The sequence below is a fragment of the Heliconius melpomene genome, chromosome 6 (genome assembly GCF_056956725.1).
Source record: "Heliconius melpomene rosina isolate 202511_hmr_F chromosome 6, ASM5695672v1, whole genome shotgun sequence".
NCBI classification, from domain to species: domain Eukaryota; kingdom Metazoa; phylum Arthropoda; class Insecta; order Lepidoptera; family Nymphalidae; genus Heliconius; species Heliconius melpomene.
Window position 1 is genome coordinate 5,142,926 of NC_140394.1, and position 17,663 is coordinate 5,160,588.

The window sequence follows — 17,663 nt, forward strand, 5'->3', positions numbered from 1 at the left end:
TTTCAATCATTTGTACGTTATATTATTACAGTCCGCGAGGTATAAGCTGAGCTTTGTATTTGTGTGTGTGTTCATATGTATAGTGTACGTGTATACAAATATATGCAAATCTTAGCTTATGCCTCGCAAATTGTACACTAGAGACTCCTTATTTTTCGCCGAATTCTGGAGATATTGTGTGTTATGTTGCGGAAATCACAGGACAGGACACCAGAGCATAGAAAGGAAATATTAAATATTTAATTTCCACGAATGGAAATCGAACCCACAACCTGTCGCGTTACAGTCACACACTTGTGTCCCTGTACGATGGCTGGAGTCATATTTGCTTAAAGTATTACACTATGTAAACAAAAATGATACCTATATTTGATGTTGGTATTAGTAAACGACTTAGGTACTTAAATCCTTACTATACTTTCGGCCCCTTTACACATCTCAAGATAAGAAAGCACGTGCGGGCCATGCACTGTAATAAAGTCGATAGTGGCTGCTTTATCTCGAGATAACATTTTACCTATATTCCTTAAATGGTATAAGGTATTTTTTGCAGTGTTGCAAAAATTACCTTACAAATTATGTCATGTACTTAATATTATATTTTAATAGGACTCTTTAAAAGTCCTAATTAATTAGTTTCATAATTGTAACTTTGTTAGATATATTCTAAAGAAAAGAAGAGAATATAAACTGATTTTCAGGTATGTTTTTTTATCTAAATTCTAAATAATTTATATGTAGTTCAAGCGATCGTCAAAAGGACCTAATGGCCAATTACCTACATCACTACCTCATCACGATAGTACCGGAATACCTACCTAAATAATATATTCTCTCGTGAATAAGGAAATAAAAAATCTAGAAAAAATAGTACCTTCCCTAAAGTTAATAAGTAAAAACATAATATTTATATTTAGCATCCTATCCTATATCTTATAAAACAAAGTCGCTTTTCGTGTCTGTCTGTTGTTTCTAACTCTTCTTCTTCTAAACCACCCAACGGATTTTGATGCGGTCTTCACCATTAAGTCGAATGTTTTTCGTAGAAGGTTTATATATAGTTTATTATTTGTACATTCTTATGTAAATTAACATAAATACGATAAATGTGTATAAAGTCCTACCCGTTGAGACACTTTCGCGCATGCGCTGCTCTAATGGTAAGTAATATATGAAAAAAATGTACTGGAGTATTGTTCCTCTTAATAAGATCTACAAAAAAGTCCGCGAGAGCATATTCGTACCTTTTAAGAATAACGTGTAGTGAACATTTTTCTGTCTAAAAATAATAATTTAAATATATTTTTTATTGTGAGGAATATTTTTCCATAATGGTATTAATCCTTATCCTTTAAAATACTTTATTAATTTTCTACGTTAAACGAAGATAAAATTTGCTTTTTACAATATTTCGAAATTGCGAATAGTTTTGCAGAAAAACGCATTTAATTGTTGACACATCCCGCCGTTGACACATCAGCTGTATGTTACTCAAGTTTCACTTATCCCTTACTCTCAGCATATAAATAAGTACATTAGTTACGTTGGCCATTTAATGTAGACCAAAACTGTCTTTTACTGTTTTTCATTTTAATAAGTACTTTAGAAGTTGTTACAATATCAAAAAAATCCTTGCTGCGAAACGGCTCGCCACTCGCCATGCGTCCGCCGTGCCCGCTTGCCTTACACGCATCGGTGGTTCAGTGGTAGAATGCTCGCCTGCCACGCGGGCGGCCCGGGTTCGATTCCCGGCCCATGCATTCTATTTAATTTTCCTCACAGGCAGCCACGTCGTGCGTGCTTTTCATCAGGGACAGAATACCCCCTTCAGCATTAACCACAAGCTCGAAAAAAAAAACCCGGCTGCCTCTATAGCAACGAAGATTTAGTTAGAAGCGTTTGCACGTATTGGATAATTGGAGTTGAATGTATTATTTAAGCGCGATATATTTGGTTTATATACGCGATACATTTTTTGTAGTAGTTATTAGTAGGTAGGTTTTTGTTTATAATTTCTTCCGTTTAAAAATAGTCATTTAACTATCTAAAAATAGTCATTTAAATATATTTTAATAAGTACTTGAAAAGATTAGTAGCACAGATTTAAAATTACGGTACCTACTAAAAAATCCTTGCTGTGTAAAACAATTGGAAAATCCTTATTGAAACTACAAAAATGCGGGTTGCATTAGGGTTTAATTAATTTTCACATTATTTTAAGTGCTTTGCAAACATACATTACATGAATAATCCAGTAGTTAAAGCGGGCGAAGCCGCAAGAGGGTCGCTAGTATTTAATAAATTAAGGTTTATTAACCTATATCAGTTGCTTTGCGAAAATAAAATTAGTTGTTTTTTTAAGTACTGACTTAAGCTAGGCCATTTGCGTCAATTATAGTTTATGTTTATTAATATCAATATATCTTAAAATAACATTATTTTGTTACGAAGCAATAACATACACTTCTATTTTTACATATTTTAATAAATATGTAATGAGAACGAATTCGTCTGTCAATCTGCCTAGAAATATTTTATTTTATTTATTAAAAACCTTTTTATATTTTTTTTTAATAATATATTTTAAATAAATAATGACCTACCAGGATTTATATCTATTTAATTCTTAACTTACTTCGGCTGTCAAATTACGACATACCAAGTGGTTCTAAAGCGTTTCCGTCCGGAATAGCGAAGTGGCTTGCCCGCTGAAACGTTCATATTTCTGAAGATTTCAGAGCCGGCTGGTCACGTACGAGGGTCCCCGGCGGTGGTGTCATTAGGTATGCGGGGTTGTGGACGAGCCGACAACCGTCGCACATCCGCCACCGCATTTTCATTTCTTTGTCTTTGATAAATAGAAATTAGGTGCTTATGTATGTTCATATATGTATGTCCTTTCGTCCAGATTTTTTTTGATATTGTTGTAATATCTATTTATGATGATGATCGTTGAAAATAGTAATAAGAATACGCTGAGGATTTATATCCTTTCGATGTTATCATTGAAATGACAAGAACGCACGAATTGATGCGTGTAGAATAAGTATAAAAATAAATAAAAATAAAAATAAAAATGTTTATTGTTCGGACAACACACGATCCATATATGTTAGTAATAATACAATAAAACTTAATATATAGTGTTAGTACTTAATAACTAATAGTGACATTGTAATGTCACACATGTGCCGGATCAGCGGACAGTCCCCGCTGTCGGCGATAGCCTTCAGGACACTGTTGCGGCTGCCGCGCACTCGCCTTAAAAGAGAGCTTGCTTTCTTTCGGAGAATGGCCGGGAAACTGTCGACCCCTGCGTGCGCGAACATACTCGAGGCGCTACAGTACCGCGGCAGCCCCAGCAATGCCCTGAAGGCGTTATTGTATTGAACACGCAACGCGCTGTACGACCTCTGAGTATAGTTGACCCACAGACTGCTCGTATAAAAGGAAGTGCAGTAGGCTTTAAAAAGCGTGATCTTCACTGCAGTTGAGCAACGAGCAAATCTGCGAGCCAACATGTTCGCCCTGATCGACAACGCCCTGCGCTCTCGCTCAATATCTAGGTCATCTCTTAGGTCTTCTGTGACAATGTGGCCTAGATACTTGAATTGGTGTACTCTAGCAAGATTTTTCCCATTGAGCTTAATTGAAGGCACATTTTCCGGTACTTTGTTTCCAGACTTAAAGACTAGATATTCACTCTTCTTACTATTGTACACCAATCCATGCACTTCAGCATATGACTCACAGAAAGCCAGCATCTTCCTAATAGCACTGACAGAGGGAGCCAGCAGCACCATGTCATCCGCGTAACTAATATTATTAAAAGAAACACCACCGATATGACATCCGACATTCATGCCGCTGAGTCCCTCTATCAGCGCATTGACATAGAGGTTAAAAAGCTTAGGGGAGCTCAACCCTCCCTGTCTCACCCCACATTCTAACCTATACGGATCCGAGTACTCGTTTGCCCATTTAACAAAATTTAGTTGATTATTATACCAATATTTAAACAATAAAATTAGTTCAGTAGGCATTCCCACCTGCTGTAACTTTCCCCACAAGATATTATATATGACTAGGTCGAAAGCTTTCGACAGATCACAGAAACAGGCATATACAGGTGTGTTTCTATCTGAGTAATACCTGACAGCATGCTTCAAACTCAGAATTGCACTTTCCGTGGATAACTGAGGTCTAAATCCAAATTGCAGTTCGTGAATATGAAGATAACAGTCTAACTGAGCGCTAAGCACACTGTCGAGTATCTTAGCTATTATTGTTGCTAAAGAAATAGGCCTATAATTCGAACTGCTAGCCGAATCTCCTGTTTTATTTTTGACTATCGGTACCACAACCGTTCTCATCAAATTCGGAGGTAAGTATGAATGTACTATACACAAGTTAAAAAGAAGCGCTATCAACTCTGCAAGGCGAGGCCCCGCGTGCTGGAGGTGCTCGATGCTGAGACTATCGTGGCCAGGTGATTTGCCTCTAGTCATTGACTGTATAATTTTAGTAACCATTTTAGTATTTACAGAAGTGTTAATGTCTTTTAAATTAATCTCAGCATCAGGCACCCTAACTGACAATTTCTGTGAAGACTGTACAGTAAACTGATTCTTAAAAAGGTTCGCTATAATTTGGGGCTCACCTACGCCGTCTATGACCGCCGGCAACCCAGGTCTAGAGCTTAATTTATTAGTGAATTTCCAAAATTTACTAAAATCACCCTTACTGTGATGAGAGGCAAGCGCATCCATCTTTATTTGTTCTTGATGATTTTGGCACCATTTCAGTCTACTTTTAAAGATTTTACGACTCTTTACCATATCATTGTACAGAGTACCACTATTGGGCTTGCCATACCAAACCCACATGAGAAACTTAGACCTGGCTTCCCGATGCGCATTATTTACATGTATATTCCAACCTCTCAGCCTGTCTGGAGAACGAGCACTCGAGTTATCACCCTTAATGTCATAAGATACTGTAGCTGCATTAGACAATATAGATATCAAAGTGTCATACAATTTATCAATAATAGATCTATGACTTTTATTATGACAAAACTTTTCAAAACAGTTTTCACACTCACTTGGGAGAATAACATGTTTTAACTGATCGTTACAAATATTAAAATAACAATCAATTTGCTCTTCGTTTCTATATCCCCACTTAATTTTATTAATAACAATTTTGTTGACATTTACTTTTCCTAAAGTTAAATTTAAATTACAATTAATGGTAAGCGGAAGATGATCAGACCAATACATGTCATATATAATAGAAATGCTACTGATACATTGCCACGCTGCCTCGGTAACCACACAGTGATCCAACCATCTCTTACTACCATGTGCTTCACTAACAAACGTAAAAGACTGCGGTACAGTTTGTAACTTGCGTATATCCGCACAAATCCATGACTGTTCTGAACAAAAGTTTTCTAACTCACCGTAAAACAACTCGCACGGGTGGGCATTATAATCACCCAGCATAAAAACTGACTCCACAGCACACTCGTCAATAATTGCACTAAGCGCACTAAGACAGTCCGTGAATTCCGCCAGATTTTCGCGACCATCCGTAGGCATATATACACTACACACAACAACGGATTTGTTGCTAAGGGATATCTTAATAGCACATATGCGAGGATTCGAACACTCCACCACAGACACACACGGAAAAACACTAGATCTCCACAGAAGCGCCACTCCTCCGAAAGGTCGTCCCGCGATAAGGCCAGCACTAGTGTCAATAGCTGATGTTCCCGTACTGCCGAAATCTCCATCCACCGTCCCCAGGAAAGGCAGGTCATGGGGAAATAACCAAGTCTCCTGCAGGGCGACAATATCCGCACTCCGACATAACATTCTCACTCCGTCTATAGATCTTTTAATCGACTTACAATTGAATGTTACCATACGGGTGCAAGTTTCCCTGTTACTATTATTTATTGGTGCGTCCTTCATCTATTTTCTTCTTAAAATCAATAAATTTTCGGAAAGTAACACCCTCCGGCCAAAAGTTATCCTTAAGAAAAAGGGCTACCTTGGGTTTCGGTACCTCGATTTTATACGCGTTGTATTCTCTAGGCGTCTTTACATTTATTTTAAAAGGAATAGCTGTAACCTGCGTTCTATCAAAGATATAATTTGATATGTCGCTTTCCGTAGTTTCTTTCGATACGTTGTTTATAAATAACGAAATTTTTATATTCGCAGCCTTAAATCTTTCGCTAGGGCTGGTTGTAGCTTTACCTTCAACTGTATTAAAACGATTTCTATGTCTTTTTCTTTGTACTAATTCCCACTCGTGATTTCGCTTCTCTTTCTTCCACTGGCCGCCAACTCCTACAATGTCCGCTAATGTATCCGTCTCCGTCGCTTTAGCCGACAAAAGTCGCGGTTGACGCACCCCTGCGCTTACGGCCGCGTCACTGAGGCCGTCATATATACACGGTCGTACCTCCTTGTTGAGGTTATCTTGCCTACGAGCTTGTATATCATTGTTCGAATCCGCGATGACGGAGGCCCCTGTGAGTGCATCTTCCTTTTCGTTAAGCGTTTGAACGAGTGACACGGATTGCCGAACGGCGTCAGTGTGCGACAAGGACGAGCTAAGGTCGTCTCTGTCAGGTGATTTACTTTTGTTTAAGCGGTCTCCACCTATCAGCGTTGTATTTATTTCTGTAAAATGCGGTAGGCCGGTAGGCCCGCTATCCATAAAATAACTATTTGTCACACCACTACCGCCACGCTTTTTATTTACGTAACGGTCACATGTTGTATCAACTGATAGTTTTTTAATGCCTTGCAGTTCACACTTAATATCATCAAAACGGTCTATCGTTAAGCATGTTTCTTGCAGTGTTTTTATTTCTCTCTGCATTAAAATGATGTCCTTTAGCAGCCTTGTTGCATCTAGGTGATCAAAGGTCACAGGAGGTAGTTTATGCAGTTCCTTTGCAACAAAAATCGGGGTCTCATCAGGGTCAATCTCTTTGAGCAGCGCAATTATATCGTATATATCCCGATTAGTTCGACCACTTCTCTTCCTGTTAATTTTTCGCTTTGTCGTTTTTATAGATTCGAACAACAAACACTTTGCACTTTCTATATCCGTTGAAGAGAAGGATGAGACGCAAATACGCACAATACTTTCTTCATCCATAATGTCCACTTTGTTTTGAATGAAAGCTAATATTTCGGAGATAACTACATTGCAGTTGTTACACTTAACTATATTAGACGACGCCATATTGACAAAATGGGAGCAAAGCGACGTGCTCTCACATCGGAAGCGCGCGCGTCACTCTCAGTACTCAGTATGGTAGGTATATAATTTTTAAAAAATTAAATCAGCTTCACGCTGTATCCCGCACGCAGCATGGTAGCCACATGGAACCAAGTGTTAAGACACTTCATTCTCCATTTCCTTCAGCAGCATTCTCACGGAGAACGGCGATCAACGCCGCGTTTTGCCTCGACTCGACACCAGAGCGAATAAATGAAAATATAAATTTAAATAAACACATACTTGTGCCCCTGCACCACGACTGGCCTCTGGTAGGAGAGAGGTAAGTATAAAATTTTCGTTATTACTTATTGTATATAATAGAAGAGATGAAAAATTCTGCAAGCTTATCAAAACCTTAAATACAAACAAAAGTTTCCATTCCGTCATTTAAGGTACGTAAACAATAATAGATTAGATATCTATTTTAAGATTTGACTTTATTTGGTATCGGCTATAGTAGAGTTATTTGTACTAAGATGATAAGTGAGGTGAGGCCAGTCGTTGCGCCCGGGCCCAAACGTGTGACTGTAAAAGCGACGGATTGTGGGTTCGATTACCATTCGAGGAAATTAACTGTTTACAATTTTCAACCTATCTAGGCTTCTAGGCGTCTTCTGTGTCTTCACTAGGTTCTCTTTGCCTACACTGCTGCGGGATACAGCGGAACCCTGAAAAAAAATAATAGGTGTAATATTTCAGTAGGTGTAGTACCTATATATATATATATAATATTAATATTATTCGATTCTCCGTTCTACTACACTTACAGCGACTCAGTAAGAAGAGGGTTCTCTGTCCTCGAAAAATTTGTAACCACTATGTGGGTGCTTATGAGGATGTCGACGGCGGTAAGGGCATCCCCTGCGGAACTCGAACCTCGGCTTGCGGAAATCGAACGGACTGTATTTCTACTACACAATCGAGTATTTAACTTATCTACAAATATACCTAAAAACGATACTACACTGACAACGATATCTTATATAATATGATACCACTAAAATTATTTTTAATAAATATGCTTAATATTTATATATAAGTAAATAAAAGGAAAATCAGTGCAAAATTGTACGTGTATTGATTTATTTACTCGGTCGTATGTAGGGGAATTGTGCTCAAGATGGCATACTATGATAAGATGACACACTACCAATATTGATGAAACTATTAGCGCTAAGTGCGATCTTGTGACGTTTTAGAGAGTGTCTGTAGATGCAGCTAGTGCTTAAATTCAGTATGGGTGCAAATGAATGCAGATGGGCAAGTAATTTATGTTTTCGTTAATTTCAATTGCAACAAATTTTTCTTTCGCTTTTGCTTGATGGTAAAAAGACATGTAAGATAAAAATTTTCTATTTGAACTAATTATAAATGTAAAATAGGAATATTATATGACACAACTTACGCTAAAAGCGCATCCTAACCTATAAACTTTCGTCACAACGGTTAAAATTAAATTCATATATCTATTGGGTAAGATGACATACATAACGTGAGTATAAGATGGCATACTATCTTACCCTTATAAATAGAATCGATATATTTTTTTGCTTTACCTACAAAATGCCTGGCAATTACAAACGAATATATATTGGTCACAAGAAGACATGGATAAGGCTGCTAAAACAAGGGCATTCAATAGCCGCAAGTGACGAAGCTTATTTCCCTTTTGGAAAAGGAAGTGACTGATAACGGAATCCCACCTCATAAAATTTGCAACATGAATCTGGACTTAATACTTTATAAAAGCCCCCCAGCAAAGAAGAAACTATTTATTTGTGAACTATGCTCGACAAATAATGATGGCGTTTTTATGCCACATACTAAGTATGTCATTTTACCCTGTAGATATATCGTCTTACACTGATCGACCTAAGTGCGATTTTTGTTTGTTTTTATGATGTTTGAAAGATGATTGTTCTGAAACTAAAATAATTTCGTTGATTATGAAATATATAATAGTATACGCAATATGCTGTTCTCAGATGACTTTATTTATTTGAAATATTTGTCTTCAAACAAAAAGTATGTCATCTTAAGCACAATTCCCCTATATAACTTTAATTGTCAAGTGATATGGCATCGCGAATAGCGCGTGCATCGCACGTCAACAAATGTTTATTGTACTTACTGATTAAATCTATTATTTGATAAACATCACTGACGTACTTACTACTAGTTTGTGGCAATAAACTATATGAAAACATATTTTATCGGATGCCACTCATGGCGCAGGGCACATTCAGGAAAATAATGAGAATGAAATATTTAATATTCTCATTTCATCGCACTGGTGTCGAGACAAAGCGCAGTGTTGAGTTCCGCCACTCAACACACAATATCTCTAATACAACTCGGCTGAAACTGAGCGGAGTGTCTTATCACTAGGCTCCCTCTGTCTACCCGGCAACATAACAGGATACAGAGTGAAAACAAACAAACAGAGTGAAGTTTTTACTTAGTTATATTGCAGTAGCTAAAGTATTCTGTATAGTAGATATAGCTTAGTTTATGTATAGAATCAATTCCCTAAGATGAGCCAGCGCTCTATATGGAGGATCCGCTGGGAAATTTGATTATTTGAAGTACTGCCTAATAGTTACAGCATAGTGCATTGCTAAGGACATACGGACTTACCTACTTGTATATGTATATACATTTGAAAATCATAAAATATATAAGTGAATTGTAGACTAGAAATCGTGACACAAATGTCTTAACTTAATTACGTTTAACATTTTGTCTGGTTCAAGATGAAGTACGAATATCTATTTAAATTAATAATATATTTAAAAAATACTTAAACGTTCAAACTCTAAATTATCAAATATAGGAAGGTACTATACATAATCAAAACAAAAAAAATAGCAAAATCGAAAAATCATAGCAGTGCCTCTGTTGGGCAAATGCCAAAAACTTCGAACACATATACCTACCCTATATATAGAGGGTGTTACAAAATATGATTCATGTAGAACGACCACAGTTTTGGAACACAACACGCAATGTACATTTTTTTTTACACATGTTACCAGCAATATCGTAGAGCGTGCGAGGTACATAAATATTGGCCCTGATATTGTAGGATAGTCATATAATCTAAGATTTTTTTTGTGGTTTTCTATCAAAATTGTATATGAATATGAATTAGATGGAGAGAAATTGTAAAAATAGCGTCACGCTATATCCCCCACACAGAAGGGTACCTAATGTTAAGACACTTCGTTCCCCCCTCTCCGCCGAAATCTGAAAGCATAGCGTGTTAAGAAGCGAAACTCAACGCCGCACTTTGCATCGATACCCCGAGCAAAGAATGAAAATATAAATTTAAATAAGTATTTCATTCCCGCGAATGGGAATCGAAAAATTTGATCTTTAAAACAACCTCAGAAACGTCTCTCTTAAAGCGGAAAACAGGGACATCATCTAACTTAACGTCACAATATTATTTCTATTTATAATGTGGAAGACGTATATGAAAAAACTAATATGCAACAGGTATCACAGGTATGTACTACTAAGACATCGTTAAGGTCATTTTGATTTTCCGACGCCCCTCGCATATCTACTAGAGGACATTATATAAATAGATCAGGAAAACAGCCATCAACTAATAGAATGTATTTAAATGTTTCTTTATAAGTACTCAGATAAGATAATTATAAGCATAGGTCATGATATTATTAGATTAAATTATCTCGATTGCAAAACTTCAATTGTTTTATTATTAGATATCATTTGTATATTCGTATTTTAATTAATATGTTGCATAATTATTTAGTATATAATGTTTTCGTCGAGTGAAAATAAACAATTTAATATAATTTACAGTATACAAATAATGTGCTATTGTTTAGTTATTACTTAGTTATAATATGTATATAGGAAAAACAGTAATTACAAATACGGATATTTATTATGAATGCACAATATTTCCTCGTTTATTCTATCACAGAAAAGGTTCTCCTATCCATTAATTATATGTTAATATAAAATATTGTAACATAAAATAATAATATTCTCGTATCTTTTATTCCTACTTTGCTTGTTTTTCTTCACTATCGTGTATACTAACAGCTTCATTATACCTTTTATTCCCAGTCCGCTCGACGGCTTCAAGCCGAGGTTCGAGTCCCGCAGGGGGCGCCCTTCCTCACAGGCAGCCAGCCACATAGTGCTAGTATTTATTCAGGGACAGAGTACCCTCTTAGGTTAATTTTTATTTATATTTTTAATTAGCTTAATTTTTTTCTGTGCTCCAAGGGACCGTAGGCCTGGATATTCGGCTTGATACCTCGACCTGATGGTGAGATAAAGCTATAAGATCTTGACAGACGGACATACGGATAACAAAGTTATCCTATAAGATTTCTGTTTTTCTTTTGAGGAAACCTTAAAAAATGTTTTAAACCACAAATGAAGCCGCCTAAAAATGTTATAGTACACTTTTAGGTGTAAACAAAGTATAAATTATATTTATACATACATATTTATATGAATATATTAGCGGCTTTGTGTTATACCATTGTAGCGTCTATTATCATATTATAGATAATTATGCTGAGACTACTTGTCCTTAAGTGGATTGTGTCAATCGCTTACCTAAATAAAGCCTTTTGATTAGGTTTTTTGATAGTGACATAGATTCTCAAATATATGTAGGTATCACTCGGTCACAGTTCATAAATTATTTATTAAGTAGTGTTATTTATACATAAAATATTGATAATGATGCCTCGGTTTTAATATTTTTGTAATCTATTATTACCGCAGATAACGCGTGCTTAAATTTATAAATAATTAAAATGCCTAATCTGCCTAAGATTTTACTATATACATAAACATTTTTGAATATTTATATTAGGTTTATAATATATGCATACCAAATTTATGAACAACATTAGACACATTACTATATCTAGATTAATTTGCCTCAATTTACTTATTATGATAAGCAAAACTTGTATTTTTACATATACAAAATGTCTTTATTATATATTTTTTTTATCAAGCAAACTTATCATACAAATGTAAAAATATATATTTTTTTAGATAATGCTGACGTCAATAAGATAGGTCTTCTCCTTAAAGAGCATGCACCGCGTACATGGTGCTGCGGCAGCGCCCGCGTGGCCGGCGACGTCTCGCACATGTACGCGTTCCCATTGGCCGCGGCGAGGGCGTGCGCGCCGCCGCCTGTCTCTATATAATCACTAGTTTTCAATTCTAAGACAGCATTACTTGCTCGAGCGCCGCACGTGGCTATATATCGTATTTAGTATTATTACATATTATCATATCGCAAAATTTAGCGCGACCTTACTTTAGTTACTGTATTTGAATACCGTTTTCTATTTATAATCGAAAGGTAAGAATAAATTTAGCTTTATTTTACTTTTTTTTAGCTTCACGCTGTAGGCAGGCACGCAGGAGGGGTAGGACCTAGTTCTCTCTCCATTTTCCGCCGAATTTTCGAGACATTGCGTGTTGAGCCGCAGAACTTAACACCGCATTTTGCCTTGTTATGAAAAGCAGTTAATTATACTTAATGTCTTATCGAACTCACAACCATCGCGTTTACGGTCACAGGCTTATGCTAGTGCGCCAGACGGTCTCAATACTTTTACGAATATTATAGTCAAAATAAATTAGTATTAGTTTTGTTTAAAAGTATTAGTTTTGTACAGTGAGGCCAGTCATGGCGTGGTGACATAAGCGTTAATTGTAAACGATACAGATCGTGGGTTCGATTTCCACTCGATGAAGAGAAAAAAGCGCGGCGTTGAGTAACGTAAGGTGGGGAGTAGTGTCTTAACACAAGGCTCCCTCTGCCTTTTCTTCAATATGTAGACAGAGACAGAGGGGGCAATAGGCGTAATAAAATTTAATAAATATAGTATTCTTTACTTCTACCTATAAATCGCTATTCATTACAGAATCGATTTGGAAAATGGCGTATTTACAATCAATGCCCAAATCAGAAACAATTAAACTACGAGAAAAACACATTGGGTAAGTATAAATAAATTTATTCCATTTCAATAACTCAGTCAAGTCGATCCATTCGAGTCGACTTTATAGTCGTTAACGTGGCTGCCATAATAATTGATTTGGTGACTCGTTCAGTTCTTTACAAAAGGCTATAAATAAAGGAACGCTAACATTTATCAAGGCAGGTCTATCAGTATTAATTGCCTGTTCCGCTTCAGTACAGAAGCTGGGTGGAGATTTGAAACAGTAAATTTGTTTCAGCGCCGCCTGTCAGTTGTTTTTCCGTTCGTCTCCATTGAAAATAGTACGAGGTGTCGCCCAATTTATGTATGACGAGACGGGCGAAAGGTACCTCGACTGCATCAACAATGTTGCCCACGGTCAGTATCATTAGTGTATCTAGAATTCTCGACATATTTTCTGGGGGAAGACCTGGACTTTAACTTTGAAGAGATATATTCGTGTTTAAGAAAAACAATTTTCTTATATATAATAGATAGATTAAAAATATAAATTTATATAAAAATAGAGGCCAGTCATGGCGCAGAGGCACAAGTGTGTGACTGTAAACGCGGCAGTTTGTGGATTCGATTCCCACTCGAGGATATGAAATATTTAATATTTTAATTATTTCGCTTTGCTGTCAAGGCAATGGCTTTAGAATTCAACGTATTTCTACATGCAAGAATCAGAGTGAAGCGGAATATTTAAAAAATTAAGTAAATAATAAAATACAATTGTCTCTTATCGGGCGTTGACTATAAATTTGCATATTTTTTATATAGGTAAATAAATTATTTCTTTGTATAGAGAACAAACTAAACATAATGCATATAAACAAGGTCATTCTTATCTATACTGTATTTGTACACTAGATACATACTTAATTTTATTTAATGATATAGTTACAAAAATAGAATAATGGAGTATTATTTTGAGTTAATAAGCAAATATTTCGAAAAACTTTATATTTAGGCCTAAGCTACCTGAAAAAATATACCTGCTACGCACTGCGTGTTGGCCGCAGTCTGCACCACAAAGAATTAACTACCTACAAAATTTTTAACTTAATTTATCTTTTCAGTTGGACATTGTCATCCCCATGTAGTAGAGGCTGGTCGAAACCAGATGTCATTAATCTCAACCAATAATCGTTATCTCCACGATGAGCTCGTCATCCTCGCTGAGAGGCTCGTGAACACTATGCCTGAATCACTCTCCGTCTGTTTCTTTGTTAATTCGGGATCTGAAGCGAATGACCTGGCGTTCAGATTGGCTCAAGTTCATACCAAGAAGAAGGATGTCATTACACTCGACCAGTAAGTTTCCATGTTTTTATGAAATGTATGAATGTGTAGCAATAACATTATATTCTGATAAAAATATTTTATTACAAAACTGTAACTTATCTATGCGATAAACACGCTTATATAATGAACTATTTCTATTAAAATATTTTATCTATTATAAGTATGAAATTAATAATTCCTATACTAATTTACGTAATATTAAACTTTATAAGAAATATATAATTTTAATACTTCCCAAAGAGTTAGAAGAATGAATGAGAAAGATAGGATAGTGTGTTATTAGGGTGCTACTAGCGCCTGTTTGTTACAGCGCATATCATGGGCACCTTACGTCTATGATTGATGTGTCTCCATACAAACTAAACTTACCAGGAGGGCCAGAGAAGCCAGAGTGGGTTCATGTGGTGAGTTCGCCATGTACCATCTGAATGGGTTTAAGGAGAATATTTAAACCCAGAATTTTAAGTACTTGTCCAATATATCTTTAATAAACAAAAATATAAAATAAGTATGTATAAATTATTACTTACAGGGCTACCAATAAACAAAGTTCTAACTTATATGAGAATTATTTGTTTAACTTGACATAGAACGCAAAATATAAGCAAAACATGAATTTATGTCTGCGTTTATTACAAGTAAAATTTCATTTTCTCGCGATACGTAAGAACATTTGATGAGAGTTTATACGGTACGCTATATCCGACGACATATTTTTTTATTGTTACATAAAGGCACTCGCTTCTTGTTAAACGTCAAGTTAATATGGACAGACGACCTTTTCTACATGTAACATTCATAAAGATAATATTATTTTCACGCTGATAGTAATAACATAAAATATTTCCATATTAGGCACCAGTCCCTGATGTATATCGGGGTAAATACACATGTCCAAAGGATTCTACGTCTGAAGAAGAATTGGGAAAATTGTACGCCAAAGAAGTGGGCGTGATATGTGAAGAGGTGAAGACACAAAAAGGCGGTATTTGTGCTTTCATAGCAGAGAGCCTACAGAGTTGTGGAGGACAAATTATTCCCCCGGAGGGTTACTTTAAAAAAGTCTATGAGTAAGTATTTTAAAAATTATCGAAAAAAAATCTATAAAAATATTTAAATTATTTTTTATCGGTCGCAGTAAGTATAACAACTGTATAACTTAATTTGTTTAAATTTAAAATTTATCTATACAAATTAAAATAATATGAAACATAAAAATATATATTTATTTAACACCGTATATTGTTTTAGACAAATAAAATAATTAAAACATACGGCCACGACTTGTTGACCGTACTGTACTTGTGCAGAGAGAATTGACTTAATAGTGAAATTTGACTGCCTTTTTTATAAAAAATCCACATTTACGTCTAAAAATATTTTTTTTTGTTATAGGTATGTCAGGGAGGCGAATGGTGTTTGCATCGCTGATGAAGTTCAAGTTGGTTTTGGCCGCGTGGGCTCCCATATGTGGGCCTTCCAAACCCAGGACGTAGTACCGGATATTGTTACGATGGGCAAACCAATGGGCAACGGTCATCCGGTGGCTGCAGTAATCACCACTCAAGAAATCGCTAAAAGCTTTGCCGATACCGGTGTGGAATATTTTAATACGGTACGGTTCTTTACGCTGACAATTTGATTATTTAATAAGATTTCAGAAAAGATGGAGCTTTTCGCCAAATAATTTCAGGCTTTATCTTAATACTAAGCTTAATTTTAATATTATTATATTAGGCTTTTAAAGTAATATGACACTGTGATATGATTACAGTATGGTGGTAACCCAGTATCTTGTGCAATCGCGAATGCAGTCCTGGATGTTATAGAAGAGGAACGGCTTGTGGAACGCGCGGCGAGAGTTGGCAGTTACCTACTGACGCGATGTGAAGCTCTCAAACACAAACATAATCTGGTCGGCGACGTCCGTGGCAAAGGACTGTTTGTAGGAGTAGAACTGGTTACTGATAGGGAAACTAGGACGCCGGCTACAGCAGAGGCCAAACATATTGTAAATAGGTAAAAAAATGATCGTCACTCAGAAAAATTCATTAATTTTATAAAATAAAATAAAGTTACGCTTATTCTACTTATAATATTCAGGATGAGGGAAGAAAAAATATTAATCAGCCGAGACGGACCAGATAGCAATGTACTGAAGTTCAAACCCCCCATGGTATTCACTTCTCAAGATGTAGACCGGTTAGTGGATACCCTCGACAGAGTGCTTTATGAACTAGACGAGACTACTATACCAGTGAATGTTAAATTAGAGGTAATTATTTTAAATTTTTTTTTTCATAAAATTTTCCTTTGATAAAGTACTTATTTTTTTGATAAAATTTAATTAAATTTGTTTAAGTAAACGCGACCGGTTGTGGATTCGATTTATAATATCTCATTATCGCGATCGATATTTTATAATATCTCATTTTTTCGAATGGAAAAGAAAATATAAATTTTCATTTCTTCGCCTTGGTGTCGAGGAAAAGAGCGGCGTTGAATTCCGCCACAGGCATTGCCAAAATTAAGCGTAAAATGGGGAGCGGAGTGGTGTTAACTATTAACACTAGGCACCCTCTGCCATGCATCTCGCTGTAGCTGAAAATAAATTACGATATAAATATTACTTTATATCTCTTAAATAATAGTAATTATTAGAATATCATAATATTATTCAAAAACTATATTTATACTTTTTACAGGTTATGGTAACCCCTATCAGTGATGGAGTGGAGAGCAATGAATTAAAATTAAAAAATAGTATTCAACAACATGTGAAAGCTGTGTAAATGTAACATAAAAAGAAATCTCCTTAGTATTATTGAATAAGTTTGTATATATAGATAAGTAATAATTTAAGTATGGACCAAATAAATAATATTTACTTTAGAACTTTTACTTATTACAAGATCCATGTGAAATAATCACATATCTTATTTAAATGTGTATTTTATTATTATTATATGCCTAATGTATGTTTTTTTTATAATTAATTTAAAAAATATTTGGATTTTGAATACACACAATGAGATTTATTTTATCATTGAA

General features: G+C 35.5%; 1 protein-coding gene and 1 long non-coding RNA gene across 2 annotated transcripts; one reads left to right on the plus strand and one right to left on the minus strand.

Annotated features, from left to right (window-relative positions):
- Positions 1-7,731: 7,731 nt before the first annotated feature.
- LOC146538177 (uncharacterized) lies at positions 7,732-8,408 on the minus strand. Its single transcript, XR_014878088.1, has 2 exons — positions 8,079-8,408; positions 7,732-7,979 (listed from the first exon to the last, which is right to left on the minus strand). It is a non-coding gene; the product is annotated as an uncharacterized LOC146538177 (long non-coding RNA).
- A 4,066-nt stretch (positions 8,409-12,474) lies between these two features.
- Positions 12,475-17,504, plus strand: LOC146538178 (alanine--glyoxylate aminotransferase 2-like). The gene is made up of 10 exons (XM_085187180.1): positions 12,475-12,679; positions 13,248-13,323; positions 13,564-13,682; positions 14,387-14,621; positions 14,923-15,016; positions 15,468-15,682; positions 16,008-16,227; positions 16,387-16,631; positions 16,716-16,887; positions 17,318-17,504. The coding sequence occupies exons 2-10, from the start codon at positions 13,262-13,264 to the stop codon at positions 17,402-17,404; spliced, it is 1,449 nt and encodes a 482-aa protein (XP_085043306.1). The 5' UTR covers positions 12,475-12,679; positions 13,248-13,261; the 3' UTR covers positions 17,405-17,504.
- The last annotated feature ends 159 nt before the right edge of the window (positions 17,505-17,663 follow it).